The sequence below is a fragment of the Mastigoproctus giganteus genome, chromosome 10 (genome assembly GCF_048544385.1).
Source record: "Mastigoproctus giganteus isolate SK-2022 chromosome 10, ASM4854438v1, whole genome shotgun sequence".
Taxonomy (NCBI): Eukaryota; Metazoa; Arthropoda; class Arachnida; order Uropygi; family Thelyphonidae; genus Mastigoproctus; species Mastigoproctus giganteus.
The window spans coordinates 219,381,874-219,408,849 of record NC_143584.1 but is presented as its reverse complement, the minus strand read 5'-3'; the positions used below and the strand labels follow the sequence as shown (position 1 = coordinate 219,408,849).

The 26,976-nt window shown below is 36.3% G+C and overlaps 1 protein-coding gene across 12 annotated transcripts in view; it reads left to right on the top strand.

The window, feature by feature from the left end:
- Rab3-GEF (Rab3 GDP-GTP exchange factor) overlaps window positions 1-26,976 on the top strand; it is a 973,693-nt gene that overhangs the window by 585,118 nt on the left and 361,599 nt on the right. For all 12 annotated transcript variants that reach the window (XR_016547514.1, XM_090382519.1, XM_090382521.1 and 9 more), the window contains exons 25-27: window positions 9,096-9,216; window positions 14,649-14,865; window positions 25,690-25,797. Coding sequence is in view for 11 of the 12 variants with exons in the window: in XM_090382519.1 (XP_090238645.1) it covers window positions 9,096-9,216; window positions 14,649-14,865; window positions 25,690-25,797 (446 nt within the window). In the remaining variant the exon portion in view is untranslated. The remainder of the gene's footprint in view (window positions 1-9,095; window positions 9,217-14,648; window positions 14,866-25,689; window positions 25,798-26,976) is intronic.

Here is a 26,976-nt window from a genome sequence, read left to right as displayed (position 1 = left end):
CTCATCAACCGGTGCAGTACCACCACTTTGCTTATTGGAGGCTTGAAGTGGTGAAACCCATGTTTAGTCTCCAGAGCTAAGTTCCGGTCAACCCTTCCCCACCTCTTCCGACATGCAGTATGACTGATGATTTTTGAGGTTATGATGAACATCATGTCGAGATCCAATCTTCCTTACATTTTGAGGGTACAGCTCTAACGGTGTTTGCAGGCTGGGCGCTAGTTAGTACACCAAACCGAACCTATTGGCAACTCTTTAGAAGGCTTCCGGATTGGCTAGTGTATAATCCTGCTACCTCTACTTGGCCAGATAGTGACTGGAGAGAGTCCGACTATTGTGTATGCAGGGGGGGGGGGTATTATCGAGGCCACATTATATCAAGGATCTGGATATATTCTTACCATGTATATGCTATATCCAAAAATTTCATTACTTCATGCAGAATGTCCTGCCCCTCCCCCACTTTTTCATACTATTGAATACACCATGAATTGTAAAACTAATAGAGTAAGCTTATCTGCAAAAAGATCTAATCCTCCCAAACACTTACTAGTTAATTTCACAAATATACGTGGTCTCAATTCTATTTTCAATGACGTCCATTTCCATTTGCACTCTGCCAAACCCCATGTATTTTTTTTTGACAGAATCTCAGTTATCGGTTGATTCAACTACTGCTCAACTCAGTTGCCCAAATTATTCGCTGTATGATTCCTTTTTGCCTCAAAGGTGGTACTTGCGCATATGTCCGTTTGGATATTCCCTATCAGAAATTTGGTAATTTGGAATCTCCTCTTTTCAATCTTCTCTGGCTTAAAATCTCTCTCTACATCATTGTGTCAAATTAATCCGTTGTCTATACCGTTCTCCCAACTCCACTAATCACTTGGAGCTCTTTGATTTCCTCTATTTGCAACTTGACTTTCTCCAGTCAAACTTTCCTAAGAGTGAGGTGATTTTAATGTTCACAACTCCAGCTGTCTTCCGTTTTCTAGTTACACCGACCCAGGTGGTCGAGATGCTGAGGAATTTGCAATTACTAATGACCTTGTACAGATTGTTCATTTACCTACAAGGTTACTGGATGCAGCAAAAGCCTCAGGCTTCCTTGCACCATATGGCTAATTATAATAATAATAATAATACAACCAACACGCTTGATCTTTTTCTCACAAACAGCCCTTCTAAGTACATGGTCGAAGTGAGTGGTCCTTTAGGCACCTCAGATCACAACTTGGTGATTGTCTCTTCTCCAATGGAGCATTTATCTCATGGCTGTTCCGAACCTCGTATTGTTTGGCATAACAAGAATGCAAAATGGGATGACCTGCGAGATTTCTTTTCTTCTTTTCCTTGGTCAGATTACTGTTTCAAAACTCTGATGTCAACATTTGCTCAGATCGTGTCAGTGAAATTATTCTTGTAGGAATGGAATCCTTTATTCAGCATTCCACTTTAAAATAAAAATAAAAAAAAAAAAAATAAATTTTCTGTTTATACTCCGGCACGACAACCAAGTCAGTAGAGTTTACAATAAATCGTCACTACAAATATTTATCGTATTTAGTAGTCACGGGCTTGAACCCCCGGTGCACTCAAGGAACGCGTGCTATGCACTCTCGCTCCTGACCACTGGGCTACGTCAGGCCTATCCTTGTCCTTTATCTAAACCTTGGTTTTCCAATAAATGTGCTAAGGCTGTTCAAGAGAAGAATGTTGCATATCATAATTGGCTTGTTTCCAATTCTTCAGTTTCATTTTATGCCTACAACAAAGCTCGCAACAATTGTAAAGCAGATTAATCAGTCCAAACTTGATTTTGAACAGACTAAGAGTAGAAAACTAGCTTCTTGCCCTAATGGTAGCCAAGCATTCTGGTCTCTTGCCAAAACTATTGGCTGCAACTTTTACCCTGCTCTCACCTCTGTTAAAATCAGATGGTTCTGTTGTCATTTCAGCCAAGGATAAAGTTGACCTACTAGCATCCCGTTTTTCTTCCAACTCTTATATTAATGATCTTTGCAAAACACCTCCCACCATTCCCAACATGCTCCATTCAATGCCTCCTGTGGTCTTTCGTCAAAAGGATGTCAGAAGGATTTTGATGCAAAGAAAGCTCCAGGTCCTGGTGGTATTTTTTCACTTTCTTATTCCAAAGGTGTTTTTCCTTCTGATTGGAAATTTGCTCATATCCAGCAAGTTCCCAAAATGGATGACAAATCCCTTCCATCCAATTATCGTCCTATTGCAATTACTTCTACTCTTTCTAAAATAATGGAGAAATTAACCGCCAACTCCTAAACTACCTAGAACCCTTCCATCTGATCAGTGATTGTCAGTGTCGATTCGCTGTTGATATTCTGGCTTATGTTACTCATTTATGGACAAATTCAATGGAAAAGTCTAGTGAAACAGAAGCAGTTGCTCTTGACATCTCAAATTCTTTCGATCGTGTTTGACATAAAGGTCTTCTAAACAAGCTTCCATCTTATGGTTTGCTATCTGATTTTTGTAATTGGTTATCCAGTTTTCTCTCTGATTGCTCACTGAGGGTGATGGTAGATGGCTCTCTGTCTTCTAACTTCTCCACTAATGCTGATGTTCCCCAAGGTTCAGTTCTTTCCCCCATTTTTTTCCTCTTGTATATTAATGACTTTCCATTGACTGGAAATCCTATCCATAGTTTTGCAGATGATAGCACATTGCATTCCACTTTCCATTTTGAGAAACCTTGCCCTGCTCAATCAGCTTCAACTTCTCGAATATATGCTACCAATTCCTTAAATGCCAATCTTCAGGTAATTCTTCAGTGGGCAAAAACAAGTTAGTTTATTTCAATCCTTCTCGCAGAAAAGGATTCTTCTGCTCCTATGCTTATCTTTGGTGACACTCCGATTTCTAGGCACAATGATATATCTATTTTGGGGATTACCCTCACTTCTAATCTCTCTTGGCATTTAAAAAACTTAGTTTTCTCTTTCGTTCTTGGTGTTACTTTTCTTCCAAACAGCTGTTCACTATATAAATCACAAATCTGCCCTTCCATGGAATATTGTTCCCACAACTGGGGTGTTGCCCCCAAAACCTCTCTCAAGCTTCTAGATTCTATTGAGATGAGGACAGTTAGGTTAAATAATGACTCCTCTCTAACAGAGTCTCTCCACTCCCTGTCTCTTAGATGTACTGTTTCTGCTGCATGCCTTTTGTACAGATACTTCCACGGATACTGTTCTGAATGGGCTTCTATAATTCCTCCTTTCTCTTTCAAAACAGTCCAAACACGTGCCGACAACATCCATTTACTATCCAACTTCAAACTCACAGAACCAACTTTTCGTCTTCCTCATTTTTCATTCAATTGCTGTTTTCTGGAAAAACCTTCTTTCATACATATTTACTGAAAATTACAGTCTACAGAAGTTCAAGTCTAATGTCTACAAATATCTCAGCCCCCAACCCAAGCATGGTACTAAGTACTATAGGTTCTAATACCTCTCGTGTTTGGAGTTTTCATTAAAAAAAAAAAAAAAAAAAAAAGAAAGGGGGTTCAGTGTTGAGCCCATTCTTGTTTTGTGTATTTGTCAATGATATCGATGAAGGTATATCAGGCTTAATGTCCAAGTTTGCAGATGATACAAAGTTTGGTGGGTTTGTTAATGACAGTAAAGACTATGCAACTGCAACAGGATCTTGAAATGTTCGGCATTTGGGCGAAGAAGTGGCAACTGAAGTTTAACATTGACTAATGCAAAGTACTGCAGATAGGTAGCAAGAGAAACGTACCATATGTGTGGTACTATACTCAGGGAGGTGGAGAATGGAAAAGACCTGGGGATAATTGTTGAGTCAGATATGAAGTTCTGTGAGCAGTGCAGGTGGGCTGTCAGAGCAGATCATGGAGTTTTGTCAATGATATATAGTAATTTTGCTAGCAGAGACAAGGAGGTGATTATCCCTTTGTTATAAGGCAGTGGTCAGGCCACACCTTGAGTACTGCACACAGGTCTGGAGACCTTATTTCAGGAAGGATGCCGAGTTGCTAGAACAAGTACATAGAAGGGAACAAGACTGGTGAGAAGAACAAATGGGTGCGCTTACGAAGAAAGACTTATGTTCTACGAGTTGCAGCATCTGAAAACTAGGCACCTGTCAGGTGATCTGATTGAGGTCAATAAGGCCTTGAATTGTTTGAGCAGGCTCAATGCTTATGGGATACTTTTGCTTTCTCAGATGAAGAACCTGAAGGGGTATAGATTCTACTTTAGGAAAGAGAGTTTTAGAATAGATGTGCGGAAGTTTGTCTTTTGCTAGTGGGTAGTTTTTTGATGGAACAGACTTCCATCTGTTCTTCTGGAAGTTGATAGCTTAAATAAATTTAAAATTGAACTCGAAAAAACATTTGGAGTGACTGGATGGGTGAAATGGGAAGGTGTTTTTTTTTTGGCCGATGCCTGTATAAGCTTGCTTTCTGGCATCATTTCCCTCAACTAATGCTAATATCATATTATGTGCCAAACTTTCAGTCCTCTGCAATTCTTCTGCTGATGAGATTCCTTTCAGGTGTTTTAAAGTTATTATTGGGTCCTCCAAAATTCGTTGTTGAGCCCATTGTTGTTTTGTATATTTATGAATGATATTGATGAAGATATATCAGGCTAAATGTCAAAGTTTTCAGATGATATGAAGGTTAGCAGGATTGTTAATGACAGTATGCTACTGCAGCAGGATCTAGAAAAGTTGAGCAGATGGACTGAGACGTGGCAACTACAGCTTAACATTGACAAATGCAAAGTACTGTACATGGGTAGTAGTAACCCAGGAGAAACGTTCCAACTGTGGGGTACTACACTCACGGTGGTAGAGAATAAAAAGACCTGCAGGTAATTTTGCAGTCATATATGAAGTTTTCTGAACAGTGCAGACAGGCTGCCAGAGCTGGTCATGGGATCTTGTTAACGATATACAAGAATTTTGTTTGTAGGAGGTGATTATCCCTTTGTATAAGGCAACGGTCAGGCCAAGTCTTGATTACTGCAGTGCTCTTACCAAAAAAGGCTTAAGTTCTACAAATTACAGCACCTGGAGACTAGGCACATGCAAGGTGATCTGATTGAGGTGTATAAGGCCTTGAATGGTTTGTGCAGGCTCCATGCTGATGGGATTCTTCCTCTTGCTCAGATTACAAAACAGAGGGGACATAAATTCAAATTGAGGGAAGACAGTTGTGGAATCAGTGTACGGAAATTTTCCTTGACTGTCATTTAGAAGTTGATAGCTTCGATCCATTCCTATAAACAATTGTTTATAGGAATGGATCGGTGAAATGGGAATTTTTTTATATATTTTTGTTATTATAATCTAATGCTAATAACCACATGAGGTATCAGCTTTTTTCTAGCATGCATTGCAAGTTTATGGCTTGATTTCATGTAGATTCCTTTATATTTCTCATACATTCAACGATGAGGATTTTCTAGCAGTCACTGACTGACATAGAGCAATTGCACTCATCTGTTCAATAATTTGCACAAATGTATGATGGATGTATTTTGATTTAAAATATTGTGATGAGACCCTTATACATTGGTTATATCAGGGTTTCAAATATGCCTGTGCAGCATGATCACATAAAAACAAGTATGTATATATATACTGGATATGTAACATAGATTTTACAGAGAAAATACTTGTGAATAATCAAGACTGTACCTTGATTTTTAAGAAGTCCTTATGTGCTGTAATGTAATAACTAGATCGTATGTATAGCTTAGCTTAATTTTCAGCACTCACCTCATAGTAATCCGCTTAGCTGGTGGAAAGTTTTATCACATACATAGTGGTTATAGGATTCTAATAACTTACAGGGATTATGGGTTTAAAACTAAGTTATGGGCTATAAAAATTTTCTTAAGAAAGGAAAGTGCACCTTCCATTCTATAGTTGCCTAATTAAATTAAATCAAATTAAGAAAAATAGAAGCTAATAGCCGCGCACGAGCGACTTTCGAACTCGTCCCCAGTTAGCTATAGTGGGGGGAAAGAGAGCGCACTTGTGTTATATACGGGTTGGGTTTCCCGAAATGCATTTCAGTGCACATGGAAACTTAATACATGCTAAATTCCAAATGGGGAAGAAATTGGCGGGAATCTTTTTGTTTAACACGTTGAGTGATGTATGGCGCTTAAACCATTCGATGACGAGGGCTTCGTTTTCAAGGATTTTGTAGCTGGAATTTAATTTGACTACTGTGATGGCTGAATCGATGAGTGGGTTATGATTATAAGATTGGACGTGTTGCGTTAGTTCTGTACTTGTTGAATTAGATTTGAAGCTATTAAAGTGGTAGTATGCACGCGTGTTGGAAATTTTTGATGTCCCGAATTTTGCTGTTGTACTGCCTATGTAACATGCTTGGCAATCTGATTGGCATTTGATCAAATATATAATGTTGTTATGATCTTGTGTCTCGTACTCGTGTGTTGTCTTGTATGAATTGAATTTGGAACTTAATTTTTATAAGATGTGAATATTAATTTGATATCTGTATTCTTAAAAATCTGTTGAAGTCTTCTAGCGTATTGTTGATGATATGGGAGCACGATAAGGGGGTTATGTATCTTATTCTTATTCACGTGGTTAATGATTTTGCTTGGGTTATTAGTGTTATTATGAACTTTGGTGATGGTTTCTTTTATTAGTTGTAATGGGTATTTTCTGTCAATGAATTTTTTGGTGAGGTATTGTAATTCTACAGATAGGTCTGTTTGTATGTGGCTATATTTTACAGTGTTGTATATCTGGTTGTATAGAACTGCTTTTTTGATGTATAGAGGGTGGTGTGAGTGGTAATGTAAGAATTTACCTGTATGTGTGTTTTTTCTGTATATTTTGGTGCCTAAAGATGTACTTATTTTTTATATAGTGAGGTTTAGAAAATTAATTTTATTATCGGTTTCTACTTCGAGGTTAAATTTGAGTCTTTCATGTGTTGTATTAAATGTGTTCAGTAAAGTATCGATGTTGGTTCTGTTGCCTATTAAGAGGACGTCATCTGCATACCTCATGTATAGTTTAATTCCTGGGGGAAAGGGATGGAGTATTTTTTCTTCGATAGAAGCGAGGTAGATCTCGGATAAAGGGGCAGAGATACCGAGGCCCATGGGAAAGCCAAAAATTTGTTCATAGATGTTATTTTGGAATTTAAATTGTTTGGCGTCAAGTAACAGTCAACTTCAACAGATTTTTAAGAATACAGATATCAAATTAATATTCACATCTTATAACAAATTAAGTTCCAAATTCAATTCATACAAGACAACACACGAGTACGAGACACAAGAGGCGCCTCCGTAGCCAGGTGGGAAGGAGCAGCAGTGCGTAGCACACGCTTCTTGATTAGACCGGGGTTCGAGCCCGTCACCACCAAATACGGAGGATGCGGAAAGGTCATTCAGGGAATGACCACCGCATATCCCGGAGCAATATGGCCTTAGTTGCTAATGCTCCTAAAAAAACCAAATAACAACAACAACGAGACACAAGATCATAACAGCATTATATATTTGATCAAATGCCAATCAGATTGCCAAGCATGTTACATAGGCAGTACAACAGCAAAATTCGGGACATCAAAAATTTCCAACACGCGTGCATACTACCACTTTAATAGCTTCAAATCTAATTCAACAAGTACAGAACTAACACAACACGTCCAATCTTATAATCATAACCCACTCATCGATTCAGCCATCACAGTAGTCAAATTAAATTCCAGCTACAAAATCCTTGAAAACGAAGCCCTCGTCATCGAATGGTTTAGGCGCCATACATCACTCAACGTGTTAAACAAAAAGATTCCCGCCAATTTCTCCCCCATTTGGAATTTAGCATGTATTAAGTTTCCACGTGCACTGAAATGCATTTCGGGAAACCCAACCCGTATATAACACAAGTGCGCTCTCTTTCCCCCCACTATAGCTAACTGGGGACGATTTCGAAAGTTGCTCGTGCGCGGCTATTAGCTTCTATTTTTCTTAATTTGATTTAATTTAATTAGGCAACCATAGAATGGAAGGTGCACTTTCCTTTCTTAAGAAAATTTTTATAGCCCATAACTTAGTTTTAAACCCATAATCCCTGTAAGTTATTAGAATCCTATAACCACTATGTATGTGATAAAACTCTCCACCAGCTAAGCGGATTACTATGAGGTGAGTGCTGAAAATTAAGCTAAGCTATACATACGATCTAGTCAAGACTGTACCCTAACATAACCCACAAATAATTTAAATCCCAAATGTCGAAGATTTCCTGTATAACCAATCCATGTGCCATATTGTATAATTTTCTTTGTAATCATAGCAAGTAGTCTTTGTGATGGGGGAGGGGATTTGTGTGAATAGTTAATTCAGGATTTAATGGCAATGAAGGGGATAGTTTTTTTTTTTTTGTTTTTTTTTATCTTTCTGTATTAAAAATTGAGTTTGGAAAAGAAGTTGCCTTTAGTGGTGGGAGATTCTTCATATTTTATTTATGGAGATATTTTTGATGAAGATGCAGAAATTGAAAATGTTATTCTGTGTAGTTGCAGTATTATTATTAGTAGTGGCAAATTATGCAACGAAGCATGCTTATACAGCATCAGCCAAAACAAAAAAAACTATCCCACCTCATCTTTCCATTCTCTCCAGTAATTTGTCTAATTCTTCCTTAAATTTATTTAAATTACATAAATATCACAACAACATATGGGAGTTTGTTCCAATAATCAGTCACTCCCTGGCTGAACTGATTGTTGGAAAAAAAAGGATAGTTGCAGGGTAGATGTGCCGAAATCTTTTTTTTTTTTTTTTTTTTTTTTTTTCCAGTTTAAATTTAATGTTGTCTAATGTGTGTTGTCCAAGAAAGAGTAATGGATACCATTAGCATTTAGTTTACTCAATCCATTTAAAGCCTTATACACTTAACTTTATGAATAAAAACCATTAAACAATGATGTTAAAGTTCGTTCTATTTAAAGTAAATTTTAAAAATTATATCATAAGCTTAATATGACAGTTAACATCAGTTTCCAAATTGTTTTTTTCATGCTTTAGGTAAAGATCGCTCAAATCTTTGGGATCAAATGTCATTTTGGGAGGATGTATTTTTAGATGCTGTATCTCAGGAACGAGACATGGTTGGAATGGATCAAGGTCCAGGGGAAATGATGGAACGGTATAAATAAAGTTTGCCATTTCAATAAGAGACATGTTTCATAGATTCATTTAAATTAATTTTTTTCTGCAGAAATATTGAACTTAAATGAAATATAAGTGAAACATTGACTATCAGTAAAAACTTGCACCAACTTGAAAAATATATATATATTTTTTAAATGACTTCTTTTAATTTCCTCTACATGTAGTACATATCTAAGCAATTTTTCTATTCTTTTAATATAAGCAGTAACTCATTACTGCAGATTTTAGCTAATACTAATGTTTCTTTAAGGGCGACAAGAATGATAATAATATTATGAATCATTTTTGATAATTCAGAATTCCAGTGGAATATATGATCCAACTTTAAACTCAATTTAGCTCCTTGTTTTTTTTCTTATCATATGTCTATAATGTTTATAGAGCTGTCTTCTTTTAGTATGGTATGAAGATCAAGAAGGTTAGTAACAGATATATTGTTATTAGATATTTTTAAGGTACAATCTGTAGGATAAAGGGTTGAATATAAAATCTAAATTGTAAACTAAAAGGTTGCAATTTAGCTTATCTAAAACACTTATCTAAATGCATTAAATAAGTATATTTCCTTATAGTGATGTAGGAAAATGTTTGCAATATGCAAGGAAATGTGAGGAATTATTGCAAATAAGAATACAGTACATATTTTATGTACCTTCTTGTATTCTTCTAGAAATAAATTGACATGTTTTTAGGTTGGTAACATGGAAACATCTGACAGCTGCATCATGGGATATACAGTTGCAAAAGCGTTGTTGTTAAAATTGGACTCACTTGGAACCACATTCTTGCAAGGAAGTTCATGGAAATTCACTGAAGGTTATTGAAGTGTACAATAAAAGTGTAATTAACCACCAAAATATTCCAGAATAGTCCAGGCAGTTGATGAGATAATCTATGTTCACATTGATTTTTGAAGTGGTTGGCTGAGCACATCCAGCACAGAATGCAATGCAACAGGGTTGATGAAATAATCCACTTGAAATACAGAAGAGTGATGTTTTGCCAAATTTCCCTTAAGCTATATATTAGCAGTGTATCATATTGTTTATGATGGACTAGGGAACTGTTGAGTTTGCAGCTGTAATACCAATGAAATTGATAGCATAATAAAAAGTAAAATGCCTGATAGCCTCGCTTTAGTATTAGCAGAGGCATATGATGCAAGAAAGTAAGTTTATACAGCATCAGCCAAAAAAATAAAAAATAAAAAATTTGACACTGAGTGGCAATGAAATCGGTTGGCCACACTTTCTTCAGCTATTGTACAAGTTAATAACGCACACAATATTAGTGAGGACGACACAGGTGGTGACATGGACTTCGTGCAGAAGGCTACACTAATGAATGAAGATCCTGTAACATACGATATACTTGATTCAAGAAGATTGTGGATGTAATTATGAACATATTGCAGTCAAAATGTTATAGCCCATTTGGTCAGTTTTATATGGTCAACTTTTTCAAGTGTATAGAAATTTCAACATTGCAGTAGTCCATATGCACACATTTTCCTATGGCTAAACTTGCTCCCAAAGACTCTTTGAGCAAGAACAAAGAACACCATCACAATGATCAACGAGTTAGTGTCTCTCTTCCCTAGTGAGGCTTCAGGGAGCATCAAGCTTCTAACTCACAAACGTGTTACAAGAAAAAAATGCCAGATAAACGACAGATGTTTCAATTTGAAGCTCCGTTCATGTCTTGTTGCTTAACCACTATATAAGTGCACGTCCCTAAGATATATGGACACAAAGTAATATACACCGCTCACTACAAGATGTGGCAAAATCTAGAGGATAACAATTATGCCAACATTGATGCCTTCTTCAGGACAAATGATGTAAACTCCTATGGCTATTACTTGGATACGCTCAGAGCTGGCATAAATCGGGCCAAAGTATTTCTCAAATGTCAATCGAGTGAGAAGTGGCAAAATCCATTCAACCTGTTTGTATGTAAAATTTTTAAATCAGCCAACATCCAATTCATTACAAAGGAATACTCTTTCGCTGAATATGTCATTGAGTATATGAACAAGACAAACCGAGGGATCAGCAATTTACAGCAACAGATCATTACGATTATGAATGAGCACCTGGGGTTCAACATTGTCGAAATCACAAGAAAACTAATCATTGTCATGATAACACCATCAAGATCACGAGTCAAGAAGCCGCCTGATACTTAATACGTCAGCCCATGTCAGAGAGCTCTTCAGTAGTATTGCATTCCCCACTGTTTGGCCGATCGAGTGACAAAGAGTGAGGAAATCCAATGAAGAGGTGGGCGAGGAGAACCTTGTGGAGGATTCATGTGACATAGGGAAAGAGAATTGGTTTGACAAATGTAAGAAGAGACCACACCACTCGGATCATGTCACTCTGTCATGCAAATTACACATACAGCACTAATGGGATCTGCAAGAAACAACAGTATCCATGCATAATACACTATCAAAACTATGACATGGCTCAGGATTGACAATACAAGATGGTAATGCTGCACATTCCATTTCGCGATGAGGAAACAAGATACTGAGGTGTATAAGGCCTTGAATGGGTTGAGCATGCTGAATTCTGATGGGATCCTTCCACTTGTTCAGATTACAAACCTAAGGGGGCATAAATTCAAATTAAAAAAGGACAGATGTAGAATAGATGTGCTGAAATTTGCCTTTAGCCAGCAGGTGGTTAATTGCTGGAACAAACTTCCATCTGTCGTTGTGGAAGTTGATAGGGTGAATAAATTTAAGGAGGAACTGGACAGGCATTTGGAGGGAATGGTATGATTTTTTTTTATTTTTTTTTTGGCTGATGCTGCATAAGATCATACACTTGCTTTCTTGCATCACATGCCACTACTACTACTACTACTACTGTCAGAGATGACATATCAAGATCTATGATGACAATGAAGACCTCTTTTGGAAATTTGTAAGGCAATGTATCAAGACAATGGCAACGGTGACCCTGAAAAAGGTGCGGTAATGACTTTCATAGCCTTGTTACGTGAATGTGAAAAGAAGACCCCTTTTGAGACTTTTACAATCATCCAGACAGTGAGATAAATGAAGAGCTAAAGCTCACCACACTCAACCAACTTGGCACAATTTCAAAGAAATGCAAAAACTTAATGCCCAACAAGGACTTTTGTAATGTAATTAGAATGGCCAATGAAAAGTAAAAGGTTCTGCTCATCATGTAATTAGGAGTCTTATCTCCCAATTGCAAACCGATTCAGATATTCTTGACCGGCCCAGCTGATTGTGGCAAAATGTTTGTGATTTGTCTCTTGATGGAAATATACAACTGCTTCAGCAATATAGATGGGTATTGTAATGCCTACATTACATGCACTTCAACTAGTAAGGCTTCCGTTGCGATAGACGGAACCACTGTGCTCACTCCCTCAAGCTATCCACTTTGAGAAATCTATCGGTGGAAGTCACACAACAATACAGATCGCTGTTTAAGTATGTCAGAGCACTGATAATCGAAGAAGTCAGTATAATTGGTGCTAAGATGTTATCGCAATTGGACGCGAAGCTAAAGCAGATACCTGGAAATGTCAAAACGAACTTCGGCTGGCAGGACAAGTTCCTAATTGGGGACTTACTTCAGCTGCCTCCGGTTCATACAATTCCGGTCTATAAACAGATAAAGTAGTATATCGCCAGCCCACTCTCTGGCATGGCCTGAAATACTACGAGCTCAATCAAGTTATGTGCCAGTTGAGCATCATGTTCTCATCTGTGTTAACCAAAATCGGTAATGGCACTAATTTAGATCAGTATGAGCAGGAATTTATCGAGTTTCATTTCTTCGCTCAGGAGTAAGCTGCCCAAACGGTATACGACTCTATTTACAAAATAACTCCATCAACAAGTATAACTGCAATCCTCGGTGCTGCAGAGGAGAAAGTGAAATCAATCATGCAAGACATCTTCATGGGTTGCACAAACGCAGAGCAAGAAGCATACATTCACACCAGAAACTATAAAATTTCCATAATATGAGAGATCATTGTGAATATTGTGAAAATTCATAATCTGGGTTGGCATGATTGTAACACCAGGGTACCTGCCCACCCACCGGGGATAGGCCAGTAAGCCTTGAAACGGTGCCGTCTGGGTGGTGGTGCCCACTGAGAATAAGTAACAATAGTCTTCTCTATTAGTGAAGCGCTACGTATTCGAGGTTGTGCAATATATGGTAGCTCATTGTGTGAAGGTAGTCACAATATGAGATACAATTAAATCGATGCCTTTACACTACTTACATAGTTTTTCATTATGATTTCACTATGGTGTATTTACGCCAATATTTTATAGTGTATTTTAAACTCATTATATATTATGCCTTGAGCATTTAAATTTTATTTAAGTATTATCTTGCACACCTTTTGGCATCTCTCATATTGTGGAAATAACTTCACAACTAGGGTGGCATATTGCAACACCAGGGTACCTGCCTACGCACCCACTGAGGATTGGCCAGTAAGCCTTGAAATGGTGCCACCTGAGTTATGGTGCCCACTGAAAAAGAGTAACAGTAGTCTTCTCTATAAAAGTGTTACTTATTCGAGGTAGTCCAATACATAACTCATTGTGAAGGTAGTCACAATATGAGATCCAGTTAAATCGATGCCTTTACACTACTTACGTAGTTTTTCATTATGAGTTCACTATGGTGTATTTACACTGATATTTTATAGTTGCAATCGCATGTATACATCTCTTACTTTAGTTATCATAAATCCATTGTATCTTGTCTTTCAGCTGAAATTATGGAAATTTGTGAATGATCGACAAAATATTTACAATACAAAAGCTATTTTATTTTATAATCAATATATACATATCAAAATACCTAAAAGAAACATGAAGGATGTTTCCCATAAAACCATCTACCACACATGCGCCTTTTTTTTTTTTTTTTTTAAAGTCCAGCCAGCCTGTTTTCCCTCTGCTCTCATATGTATAGCTGACTATACTCAGAGAAATATTCAAAAAGTTAGGACTTTTTGAGGTTCTACTGTGTGTAATGTGTTATGTACAGACTGCTTATTTACCAGAAAGGGTAAAGTTACTGAGAAAATTTATAAATGACCGGGCGCCTCCGTAGCCAGGTGGAGAATGCGGAAAGGTCAGGGAATGACCACCGCATTTCCCGGAGCAATATGGCCTTAGTTGCTAATGCTCCTAAAAACCAAATAACAACAAATATAAATTACCACATATACCCATTTAAATATAGAGTTTTCCCCACACTGTTTTTTGAAACAAAAGAAGCCCAATGATATATTGTAGTGATACCTCCTTAAAATAAATTTTCTTTCTTTTTTTACCTCTGTATAAGCTTTTGTTTCTTGTACGTGTATATATTTAATAATTCTGAAATATTGCAGGTATCAATCTTTATCTGAAATGGACAAGAAAAGGTTGGAACATGATGAAGATCGCTTACTCTCTACTATGCTTTACAATATGGTAGCATTTATGGTGATGATGAATGTTGGTAAGACAGAAATAAGAAGGAAAATCTGTAGATTGTTAGGAAAGTGCCATATTAGCCTTGTATATAGTGCTGAGGTTAATGAACTTTTGGATCAGGTTTCAAATTTGGTAAGTGCTCAAAATGTTTAGAACAATTAAATATATTTGATTTTTTTCATGCAGTTGTCTTACCTCTAGAATAAAAGCTAAAAGCAGTCTTTTATAATAATTTCTAAATAACATCACTGAAAGATTACTAAGTGATGTTATTTGTTTTAAAGTAATGCTTCTCTACATAATTCATGATTAAAGAAGCTTGTTCTACCTCGAGTATTGTGATCATAATAGTACTTATGGCAGTTGAAATTCTTCTGGTTGACAAATACCTACCTAGATGGACAAAATAGTCTTCAGTGATAATTATTTAGTTCGTAGGCTATTGTGTGGAAACTCACAGAGAACTGCTTTATTAATCACATCATCAGAAATTCACTAATTGAGACCTGTTGTCTTATGGGAGATCAATAAGTCTCAAAACAGATGTACATAATACTACTATGAACACTAGCAGACTAGCCTTTCGGTCACAGTAAAATCCCATCCCAGCAAACTTCTTGGGGTACATTCTTCAAATAGGCCTCTGGGGTTGGGCATATTATAATATAAATTTTTTAGTAGTTTACACCAACCTTGAAATAATAAAACAAAAAACAAAATTAATAGTTTAATAAACCGATATTACTAATTTAGAATAAATTACTATTTACAAAAGGTATATAAAACAAAAAGAAGGAAATAATTAAAATACAATAAAATATACAGAATTAAAAGCGCTAAAATCTGAAGCTTTCAAAGGCTCCGCCTTCTTTCTCAACAGTACACTTTATTTTTGCAGTGCAGTCTTAAATATCTGCAGGTTCACGGCACATGTCACATGATTCAATAACACGTGCATTGTTCTCATACGTAACGGAACCGGAAGTGGCTCGGGAGCGTGTCAGGCGGAATCGTTCATCCCCTCTAAGGATCACTGTCCCAAAGAGGGGATGAATCCACATACCCCTATCTCTATTAATGTTGCTCCCAATGGAACTAATCCGCAAGCTCCCAAGCCACTTGCGGTCCCAAAACCGGTATTACTGATTTACGATATTATTTTAAATTAGTAATATCGGTTTATTAAACTATTAATTTTGTTTTATTATTTCAAGGTTGGTGTAAACTACTAAAAAAATTTATATTCTTGGGGTACATGAATCCACAAATTTTAGTTGAAACAAAATTTTATTTTAACTATTATCATATAAAATTATTTTAAAAGAAGCATTATTTGTATAAATTAATTATGCTCTGCTTCTCCAATATATATAAATAATATTTTCTGTTTCATTTTACTCAAACACTGACTTTTAAATCAATTATTAATAAATGAATAAAATGATGAAATATATGCACGGCAAAAATAGTAGTAGTAGTAGTAGTAGTGGCATGTGATGCAAGAAAGCAAGTGTATGAGCTTATGCAGCATCAGCCAAAAAAAAAAAAAAAAAAAATCACACCATTCCCTCCAAATGCCTGTCCAGTTCCTCCTTAAATTTATTCACTCTATCAACTTCCACAACGACAGATGGAAGTTTGTTCCATCAATTAACCACCCGCTGGCTAAAGGCAAATTTCCGCACATCTATTCTACATCTGTCTTTTCTTAATTTGAATTTATGCCCCCTTAGGTTCGTAATCTGAACAAGTGGAAGGATCCCTTCAGAATTCAGCCTGCTCAACCCATTCAAGGCCTTATACACCTCAATCAGATCACCGCGCAGGTGCCTAGTCTCCAGCCACTGCAATTTGCAGAACTTAAGCCTCTCTCTCGGTAAGGGGATCCCTTCATTCCCCTCACCAATCTTGTTGCCCTTCTCTGTACACATTCAAGTAAATCTACATCCTTCCTAAAATGAGGCCTCCAGCCCTGTACGCAGTACTCAAGGCGTGGCCTGACCATTGCCTTATACAGAGGGACAATCACCTCCTTCTCCCTGCTAGCAAAATTCCTATATATCATTGACAAAACCCCATGACCTGCCCTGGCAGCCTGTCTGCATTGCTCAGAAAACTTCATATCTGACTGCACAATTACTCCCAGGTCTTTTTCATTTTCTACCACCTTAAGCGTAGTACCACACAGTTGGTACGTTTCTCTGGGGTTACTTCTACCCATATGCAGTATTTTGCATTTGTCAAGGTTAAACTTCAGTTGCCACTTCTTAGCCCATCTGCCCAAATTATCTAGATCCTGTTGCAGTAGCACACTGCCATTACTGTCATTAACAACCCTGCCAACCTTTGTATCATCTGCAAACTTCGACATTAAGCCTGATATACCTTCATCAATATCATTGATAAATATACAAAACAACAGTGGACCTAACACCGAACCCTGTGGGACTCCACTAATAACATTAGTCCACGAAGAGCAGCACCCATTGATTACCACCCTCTGTCTTCTCCCACTTAACCATCCTTTTATCCATTGTAGTAACTTACCCTTAATACCATTCTGCTCCAATTTGTACAATGGTCTTCCATGCGCAACAGTGTCAAAAGCTTTCCTGAAATCCAAATATATGATATCAAAATTATTTTTTGCATCCAGTTCCTTTGTAACGACATCATAATATCCTATAAAAATATTTTCTTCAGAACATTTTGTTTTGAAAGCATATTTTATTCATAAGAAATGCTACACATTCAGAAATGGTACAGTTCATAGAACTTATTGTTACTTTTTACACGTTAACGTGTCAGTTTTGTTTTTAATGCTCAACTTTCCTTCCCTATATTAATTCAAAAATTCAGTGCAACCAAAAATGTGGGATACTGCTGGATTTAAAAAATTGAGCATAATCATTCAGAAAGGTGAAAAACATAATAAAGAGAGCAAGGTGGATATTAATTTTTTTACTATGCTTTTTTATTTATTTACAATGTTCAGCCCATTTTTTCAAATCTCCTCTCCCCATCTCCCACACAAATATTCCCAAGCTGTATTTACAACATGGGGCTGCACAATATCATTCATAATTTTCTAATAAAAATTTTTACAGGTGGACTTTGAAAATTACCCAATGTACAAGGAGTGATCAAATTTGCTCTACCCCTAATATTGAAATAATTAGTTTCAAAGTTCTTTTGAAATCATATTATGTACCTGCACATCTCTGATGCATACAAGGTGTGTCTGAAAAGTTTTGGACTGATTTTTAAAATATTACATGCCATATTTTGGCCATTGTTGAAACCATTCGCTATCAAGTCTAAACTAGCTCTGTGCCTAGTTTCATCAGTGTGCACAAAGGCAGTTTACTGGAAAGTCGTGTTTAATTTGGCACTGTAAAGTCATGTCATTATGGATTCAAGGAGTGTGTAAAGATTGGCAATAAAATTTTCTTTTAAAGCTGGAAAAAGTGCATTTGAAACAGTTGCAATGATGAGTGCAGCTTATTGACATGAAGCACTATCACGATCCAACATGTTTGTATGGGCAGTTCTGTGAAGGGCAGGAGGATGTTCAGGATGATGCATGGAGTGGTTTCCAGTCCCTCTGAATGGTAGCAGACCAGCTTCACATCAGCAAGGATACCATGCATTTGATTGTTGTCAAAGATTTGAAAAAAAGGAAGTGTGCTTACACTGCATACCACATGCATTGACAGTGGAACAGGGGGAATGAGTTGCTGCATGTTCAGATTTGACTGAGATGGCAGACAGTGATCCAGACATTTAAAAAAAAAAAAATAACTGGTAATGAATCCTGATGCTTTGAGTATGAACCTGAAACAAAAATGCAATCAGGAGAAAATTCACTGAGGCTGAAGAAACTGCAGTTCCAAAAATCTCGAACCAAAATGATGGTAGTAATTTTTTTATTTTTTTTTTTTTATTGTTAAGGAGTTGTGCACAAAGAATTTGTACTGGAAAGACAGAGTCAACATTGAATTTTACAGAGTAGCAATGAACAGTCTGTTGAAAAGAATTTGCTGTGTTAGGTTGACAAATCAGGTGAGTGGTTCTTGCTTCACGACAATGCACCTTCACACAACATGGCCATCACCAAGTATTTTCTCACATGGAAGGGAATTACAGTGCTTCACCATCCTCCATATTCATTGGATTTGGCACTTGCTGATTATTTTCTGTTCCCCAAAGTGAAATTCCCCCTAAAGGGGCACCATTTTGACAGTGTTTCAGAGATCCAAACCAGTGTGACGAGGGAGTTGAACAGGGCTCCACAAGATCAGTTCCACAGAGCCATCCAGAAGCTGTATGACCGTGCAAAGAGGTGTATCAAGCTACAAGGGATGTGCTTAGAAGATAAATGGTAATAAATTTTTTTCTGTCTGAATATTGATTTTTTTTATGAATGTAGTCCTAAAACTTTTCAGACACACCTAGTATACAAAATTAGAGGTCACCCATAATAATACTTTTTTTGTTGCAAGTGAGTAACTGACTGAAGGAGTACTATCTATAAGAAAAGGAAAAAAACTATGGTTAAAGCTGTTATTAAATATTTTGTGAAAAAGAACTGGACAGCTGATTTTCACAAAAACTTGGTGGACACATTAGGTGACTCTGTTCAATCATATTATGTAGCTGATAGGTGGTACTGTGAGTGAAATGTGGCAGGGAATCGTGTGAAAATTAATGTCAGAAGAGTTCCAGAAACTGTCACCACTCAAGAAAATGTTGTAGACTTTGTTGACGAAGTCAGCAAAGTCCACAACATTGTCCTGCAGGACTATTGTGTTACATTCAATATGTTGCTGACATCAGTGGGGTGTCTTATGGTACATTACAGCCATATTGATTGATACTTTGGGGTATAAAAGAATTTGCAGCAAGATGGGTGCCTTGAATGCTGACATCCAACCAGACATGCACGCTGACTTCTGAAAATCAGTAACTTCTCCCCATGTACCACACCAACCCAGAAGACCTTTGTGACAGGTCAAACATGGCTCCATCACTTTTACCCTCAGTCAAAACAACAAAGCATGGAGTGAAAATATCATTGATCACCACCCTCAAAGAAACTCAGGATGCAGTCATCAGCAAAGGTGATGACATAATTTTTTTGGATTCTCAAGGTGTTGTCTTCAGTGATGCAAGAAAGCAAGCTTATGAGGCATCAGCCAAAAAAAAAAATAATAATTATGTACCAAGTACATAATAAGTTGCTGCTGCTCTATTCTGAGACTGATGGTGTCACTGATAATGTCACAGCTGCAGCTATTAAAAACGTCTTTACTACAGGAACTCATTGTAAAACTGGTACAGTAAAATAAAACACGAAACTGTTACAGTAAAATAAATAAAAAAAGTATTGCTGCATTATTTTTATTGAAAAAATAATTTCAGTAGAATGAAATACAATGAATGGAATTTTTCATTGTACTAGTGTACAATGAAATAATTTGTATAAAATATATTATAATAACACTAAAATTATTGGTCTATGGTAACTGAAATAAGATATTATTTTAATTCCCGAGTGAATATTCCATGATTGTCGTTTCATTACGTGTAGTATTTACTAAAGTATTTGGCTTAATATCTAAATTGAAGACATCTTTCATAAATTTGCAAAACTTCTTTCCAGCCTCAGAATTTAATTATAGATTGAAATCACCAGCGTGAACTATAGGTATACAATCCAGTGGCTCTTCCAATAATTTTGCGCCTTCAATGGAATACAACATCAAATTCTTGTTTATGAATTTTTTAATTGTATCTAACGACATCCCTGGAGTTGATGTATATGGCAATGATGAAAATAAATTCACTATTGAATTTGCACAAACATCCACAAATGTCTCCAATTTCATCTGATACTGCTGTTGCATTGCTGCTATCATGTGTGCAAAGATATGTGGTGTATTGATGATAGTTGAACCTTCACGTTGATATATTACAACACCACAACTATGAACATCTGACCTTTAAAATTGAGTCACATATTGGAATGGCTTAAGTAATATGTGTTCATCATTATCCAACCACGTTTCACTTAATATCAATATTCAGATTGTGTCCGTTTCGATATCTTGAACATGGGCCCGTAAACTTTGTATGTTCATTAACGATATAGATATACCACTTTGTATGAAATCTTGCAGTTCATCCTGTAGAGACGGTAGCTTATTATTTTTCAAGCAATCTAGTTCAGCATGAAATTCTATATTACTAGTAGCTTTGCTGTGGTGAAATGTGAAATCGTCATGGGGATTTGTAATATATGGTATAAACCTTGCAATGAGGTCACACAAGAAGGTCCCTCTTAAGATTTATGTATAGCCAAAGCACATACTAAAGGAAATTGTGTACGTCTGTGTGTTAATTTCCTATTGTTCATGAATGTAATTGTAGTTGATCGTTTTATTATAGGTACAGATTGACTAGGTAAATGTTTATCTTTCACGTATTGTTTATAAAGAGATTGAAGGTTATGTCCTATTTTTGACACAGGAAATTTCATCCATACTCGTTTAACTGTTTCGTCATCCTCAAATTCGACATATAATAAAGTACCGATTGCACTGTTTACCAATCTATCGACCACATCTATATTTGTAGTAAGCATTAGCAAAGGCACATGATGCAAGCTTATATAGCATCAGCCAAAAAAAAAATTCCCTTATTTCACTCATCCACTAGCTCCAAATGTTTGTTAAGTTCTGCCTTGGATCTGTTTAAACCAGTACTTTTTTTGTAAAATAGATGCCGGTACTCATTCTTTGCTATCAGAAAAAATTGAAAATTAAAAGGATATGAAAAGTACAGTACTCTAAAAAAAGCATTTTTTGATATTGTTGCTTTAGTAGTAACGTTTTTGGAATAATAACAACAAATTAAGTATATTAACACACAGTTTATTAAGCATAAATTTATTATTCAAGTATATAAAAAATATAAGTAAAAAATAATAACATAAGTAAAAATAATTTCATAATAAAGTTTTTGTAGAATATTCCAAATTTTTATTAAGTTCTCATCCAACACCCTATGCCAGGAGTCGGCAAACTTTTTTGAGTGAAGAGCCAATTTTGATCTAATTAATAAAAAAACAGAGAGAGAGAGAGAGAGAATCCGAATAGCCTCACCTCATCTTGAGCTGAGGTGCGGCTATTCTTGAGCTTGCTTGAGCTTTTTAAGAAGTGGAATAGGGTGGGAAGGTGTTTATTAAAAAATATATATATTTTGAAATATTATTTATTAATACTGAAAAAACGTAACAAACATCCAATTAGGTATAAATTAATGTGACTTTTGCTGATGAACTTCTTGAGCAAGTGTCTCTCAACATCATGCGAGTATGTCGTAATTAAACATGCTGACCTTTAAACATACTCGCATCGTTTAGACGACGGGTTCTTGATTTGTTTTTAATATAGTTCATGTTCAAAAATATTTGCTCGCAGAAATAAGTTGAACCAAAAACTGAGAGAAGTCCAAACACAAATATTTTCAAATTTATATATGGGTCCAGTAAGCTACTCCACACATTGAGCACAATTTGGTCTGCATTTCAGTCATCTATCACCGTCCATTTGTGTAGAATTGCAAGGGCAGCCTTTTGCCTCTCCAAATCCTTAATTTCAGTTTTAAGGCATTTTAGTCTTGTACTCCACATGTCCTTGATATTTAAGTCCTCTAACTCCCTGTCAAATTGAAATTCTATTGAACAGAAAGTGGACATGGAAGAGTCCAAATGGATTAACAACTAATGAAATCGACTTCATCCTCACTAACAGAAGATATATTGTGAATGATGTTACCGTCCTGAATAAGGTAAATGTTGGAAGTGATCACAGAATGGTAAGATGTACACTTGATATAGATGTAGGAAAGGAAAGGGAAAAACTGACTCGAGTAAATAATACAAAGGTCTTTGAAATAACAGAGGAGGAGAAAAAGCAGTATGTACTGGAACTTAAGAACAAGTTTGAGCTTCTGCAGACTGCTCAGGACCAAGATATCGACGAGGAATATTACAACTTTTTGAAAGTGATAAAGCCCAAGAAACCTATAGGGAAACAGAAATCCAAAGAAGAAAAAATTAGTCAAGAAACACTTGTCATGATGAACCAAAGACGACAAATGAAGAGCAAGAAAAACACTGATAGGGAGAAAATTGAGTATACTGAGTTATGCAAAGCCATTAGAAAGAGACTCAGAGAGGATATAAGAAGATTTAACACAAGAAAAGTAGAACAAGCATTAAGGGAAAACAAAGGATTTAAATCAGCAGCCATGAGCAGTAATACAGAAAGACAAATGATACTGAAACTGAAGAATAGCGATGGTGTACTTATAAACAGCAGAGAAGGCATAATTCAAATAGCAGAAGACTACTATAGAGAATTATACAAGGAGCGAGGGAATGATTCCAGCAGTGGGGAAGATGGATTGCAAAGTAGCAACACATACGACATACCCGACATTCTTCCTGATGAGGTAGAACATGCATTGAAGAAAATGAAGAATCAGAAAGCCCCGGGGGAAGATGAAGTTACTGTAGAGTTGTTAAAATTGGGAGGAAGAGACATAACACAAAAACTGGCAAGGCTCTTCACAAAGTGCATTAGAAAAAGTGTGATGCCTAAGCAATGGAACAATGCAATCATAGTTTTGCTGCATAAGAAAGGAGATAAATCAGAAATTGGAAATTATAGACCAATTAGCTTGTTATCCCATATCTACAAGTTGTTCACAAGGGTCATTACTAACAGATTAGAAAGAATACTTGATGAGAATCAACCGAAAGAGCAAGCTGGCTTTAGGACAGGATTCTCAACTATGGATCACCTTCACGTAATATCACAGCTAATGGAGAAAGCAAATGAATATAAAACACCATTATGCCTGGCATTTGTGGATTATGAAAAGGCATTTGACTCCATACAGCATAAGGCAATGTTTTGGGCACTGGAAAGACGAGGCATAGATACTCCATATATTATGATTTTGAAGAAAATATATGAGAACGCTACCTCCTTTATTAGACTAGACAAAGACAGTAGCAAATTTAAAATCGAGAAAGGAGTTCGACAAGGAGACACAATATCTCCGAAGCTGTTTACTGCTGCCCTTGAGGAAGCTTTCAGAAGATTAGACTGGTCGCAGAAAGGAGTCAATGTGAACGGAGAGTATCTAAACCATTTACGATTTGCAGATGACATTGTGGTCATAAGCCACGATCCCAAAGAATTAGAGGAAAATCTTAATCAGTTAAGCACAGTTAGTAAGGATTTTGGACTAAAGATGAATATGGCTAAAACAAAAGTAATGATGAACAAGTATGCCACGGAAAGGGAAATAATGATTGAAGGAGCAGTAATTGAAAAGGTAGAGTCCTATACTTATCTGGGACAAGTTATTAGCTGTAATAATGATAAATGGCTGGAAGTCAAGAGAAGAATAAATTTTGGATGGATAGCATTCAGGAAATATAGTCACATACTGAAGAGCAATATCCCAGTTTGTCTGAAACGTAAAATAATGAATCAATGTATACTCCCCACCATGACTTATGGAAGTGAAACTTGGGCACTCACCAAAAGAATGGAAGAGAAGCTAAGAACTACACAGCGAAGAATGGAACGAATTATATTGGGAATCAGACTGTTAGATAAGAAGAGAAACACATGGATTAGGCAGCAAACTCAAGTAAAGGACATTCTTATCAAAACTAAAGAACTAAAATGGTCTTGGGCAGGATACATAACTCGAAGACATGATGACAGATGGACTAAGAAAATAACAGAATGGTACCCAAGAGGAGCTAGAAGAAAACCTGGAAGACAAAGGCGGAGATGGATAGATGAAATTCATGAGTTTTTGAGTAGTAAATGGATGGCCAGTGCTCAAAGCAGAAGGAACTGGAAAGTTGCTGGAGAGGCCTTCATCCTGCAGTGGATTGAAAATGGCTGATGATGATGATGAATGCTAATGTTAATTCCTTGAATGCTTCTCATTTTGAATTTCTGTTGGTAACATCATCAGCTGGTCCCACTGTATAGAATTTAAAAACTGTCTGAGACCACTGTAGTCACCTTTACGAAAACAAAAAGAGGTCTGCAGAAGCTGAAACGTTCCTAATTTCCAGTACATTATGCTTTTTCTCTTCTTCTGTTATCTCAAAGACCTTCGTATTATTTACTTGAGTTGGTTTTTTCCTTTCTTTTCTTACATCTATATCAAGTGTGCATCTTACCATTGTGTGATTACTTTCAATGTTTACCTTGTTCCGGATGGTAACATCATAAACAATATATTCTGTTAGTGAGGATGACGTCAGTTTCATTAGTTGTTAATCCATCTGGGCTCTTCCATGTCCACTTTCTGTTCCCCCTTTTCTGAAAAAAAGTGTTCCTGACATTCCTCAAGATTCTTGCATCATATTCCTCTACAAATGCTAACATATCATAAATATTGCTGCTTCTGCTTTGAAAGACTGGACTTTCTGTTTTCAGTTCTGTTTTAACACTGTACAGATCACAGACCTTTCTACAAATAGTAGAGGTGTTCCTATTCTCTATGAAAGAAATACTCTATCATTATTTCTTTATTCAATCTTCACTGGCATGACCTGCAGCATATAACAAAGACAGGGTTACTTCCTGACACTAATACATTGTGGCACCAGTCATACATAAGATGGCCTTAATAAGAGTGGCTTATGGCCCACCTCTGGCCTTCTTTTACAGTCACACCATTCTACAAAAAAATGTTGAGGAACAGTTGCTGATCAATCATGATAAAGGTATTATCTGCTCCACAGCTCTTACCTCCTATCTAACTCTCTTAATTAATAAAAATCCTAATAAAATAAAATTAAAGATATGGAAATGTTATAATATGGTGTACTAATATAATGTTATGAATATTTTATAGAATGGAAATGACATTGATCTGAAACCACTTGGTAGCCGGCAAATGCATCGTCAATCTTTCACTGTACATTCTGGGACTGATGCATCTGGAGATATGCTGTTTATGGAGGTATAGTGGAACCGAATTTTAAAGCAAGTTTTTCTTCCTTAATGTATATGCATATGCACTACTCAATGATAATATAAAATTGAATTACACTGTGTTTTTGAAAAATTGGTTTAATTTAAAAATTAAGTTAAAAAATGAAAACACTTGATCATCATATAGCAAATATATAGTTGATTGATTCTAAAAACTCTAATTTTAAATAATTGCGGATTTTTAACATATTCCATTACTAAACCATAATTGGGCAGCGTTTCTGGCTTCAGGTGAAATCCTGACTACAGGTGAAATATATAGGGTGAACAACTGAAGATATGTTTTGTTTCTTTATTACATACTAACAGAACAAAAGAAAAAATGGAAAACTAACATCCTAATTTTCCATTTTCCAAAAACTGATGAAAATTTATCCTTTTACTCTTCAGAATTTTCTCTGTCACTGAAGACTTCAGAAGAGTTAAAATTATGTTATTTCTATTGTGACACAGGAAACTTGCTGAAACAGCTTGTTTCTCAATATCAGTCAAGCTGTATAGTACCATTTATTGGCATGCTTACTTTGCTATGGCAATCAAACTGAGAGACACTGTTACTGGAATTGAGATATGAAAAAATACAGGATGTCTGTGCATAGGATATAGATTACTCTACTTTAAAATAGTAATAGTAAATAAATAGATAAATAATAAATTTTTAAAAAATAACACGTCTATATTGCAGCTCATTCTCCCCACCAGGGGATCACAATTTTCTGTGCTGTAAAACACATTACAGATGTTAACAGATTTTGACACCATCCCAGTGGGATACATTATACAAAGCCTTTCAACGTGTCATTTGCATTCATGGATGATTCCTCGTAAGTGTAATACTTGGCTTTATCATTGCCTGTGGAGCATATCATTGCCTTTTAGAAGTATACTACATTGGCAAATATATGAGGCAGATATAGCTGGTGGTCCTTTAAATCAGTTGGGTGGGCCCAAAAGCACTGTGATTTTTGGGGCTCTACTGCTACAAAATTTTGTTTATTTAAAATTTAAGTAATAGCTTATCTACCAATATGGTGTGCTTCCAAAAGCTCCTCAGGCAATTGTTGGTATGTGTGCTGTACATACAACATGCACAATAGACCCTCAAATTATATGTCATTGAAAGGTGAAAGATGTGTGGAATCTTATA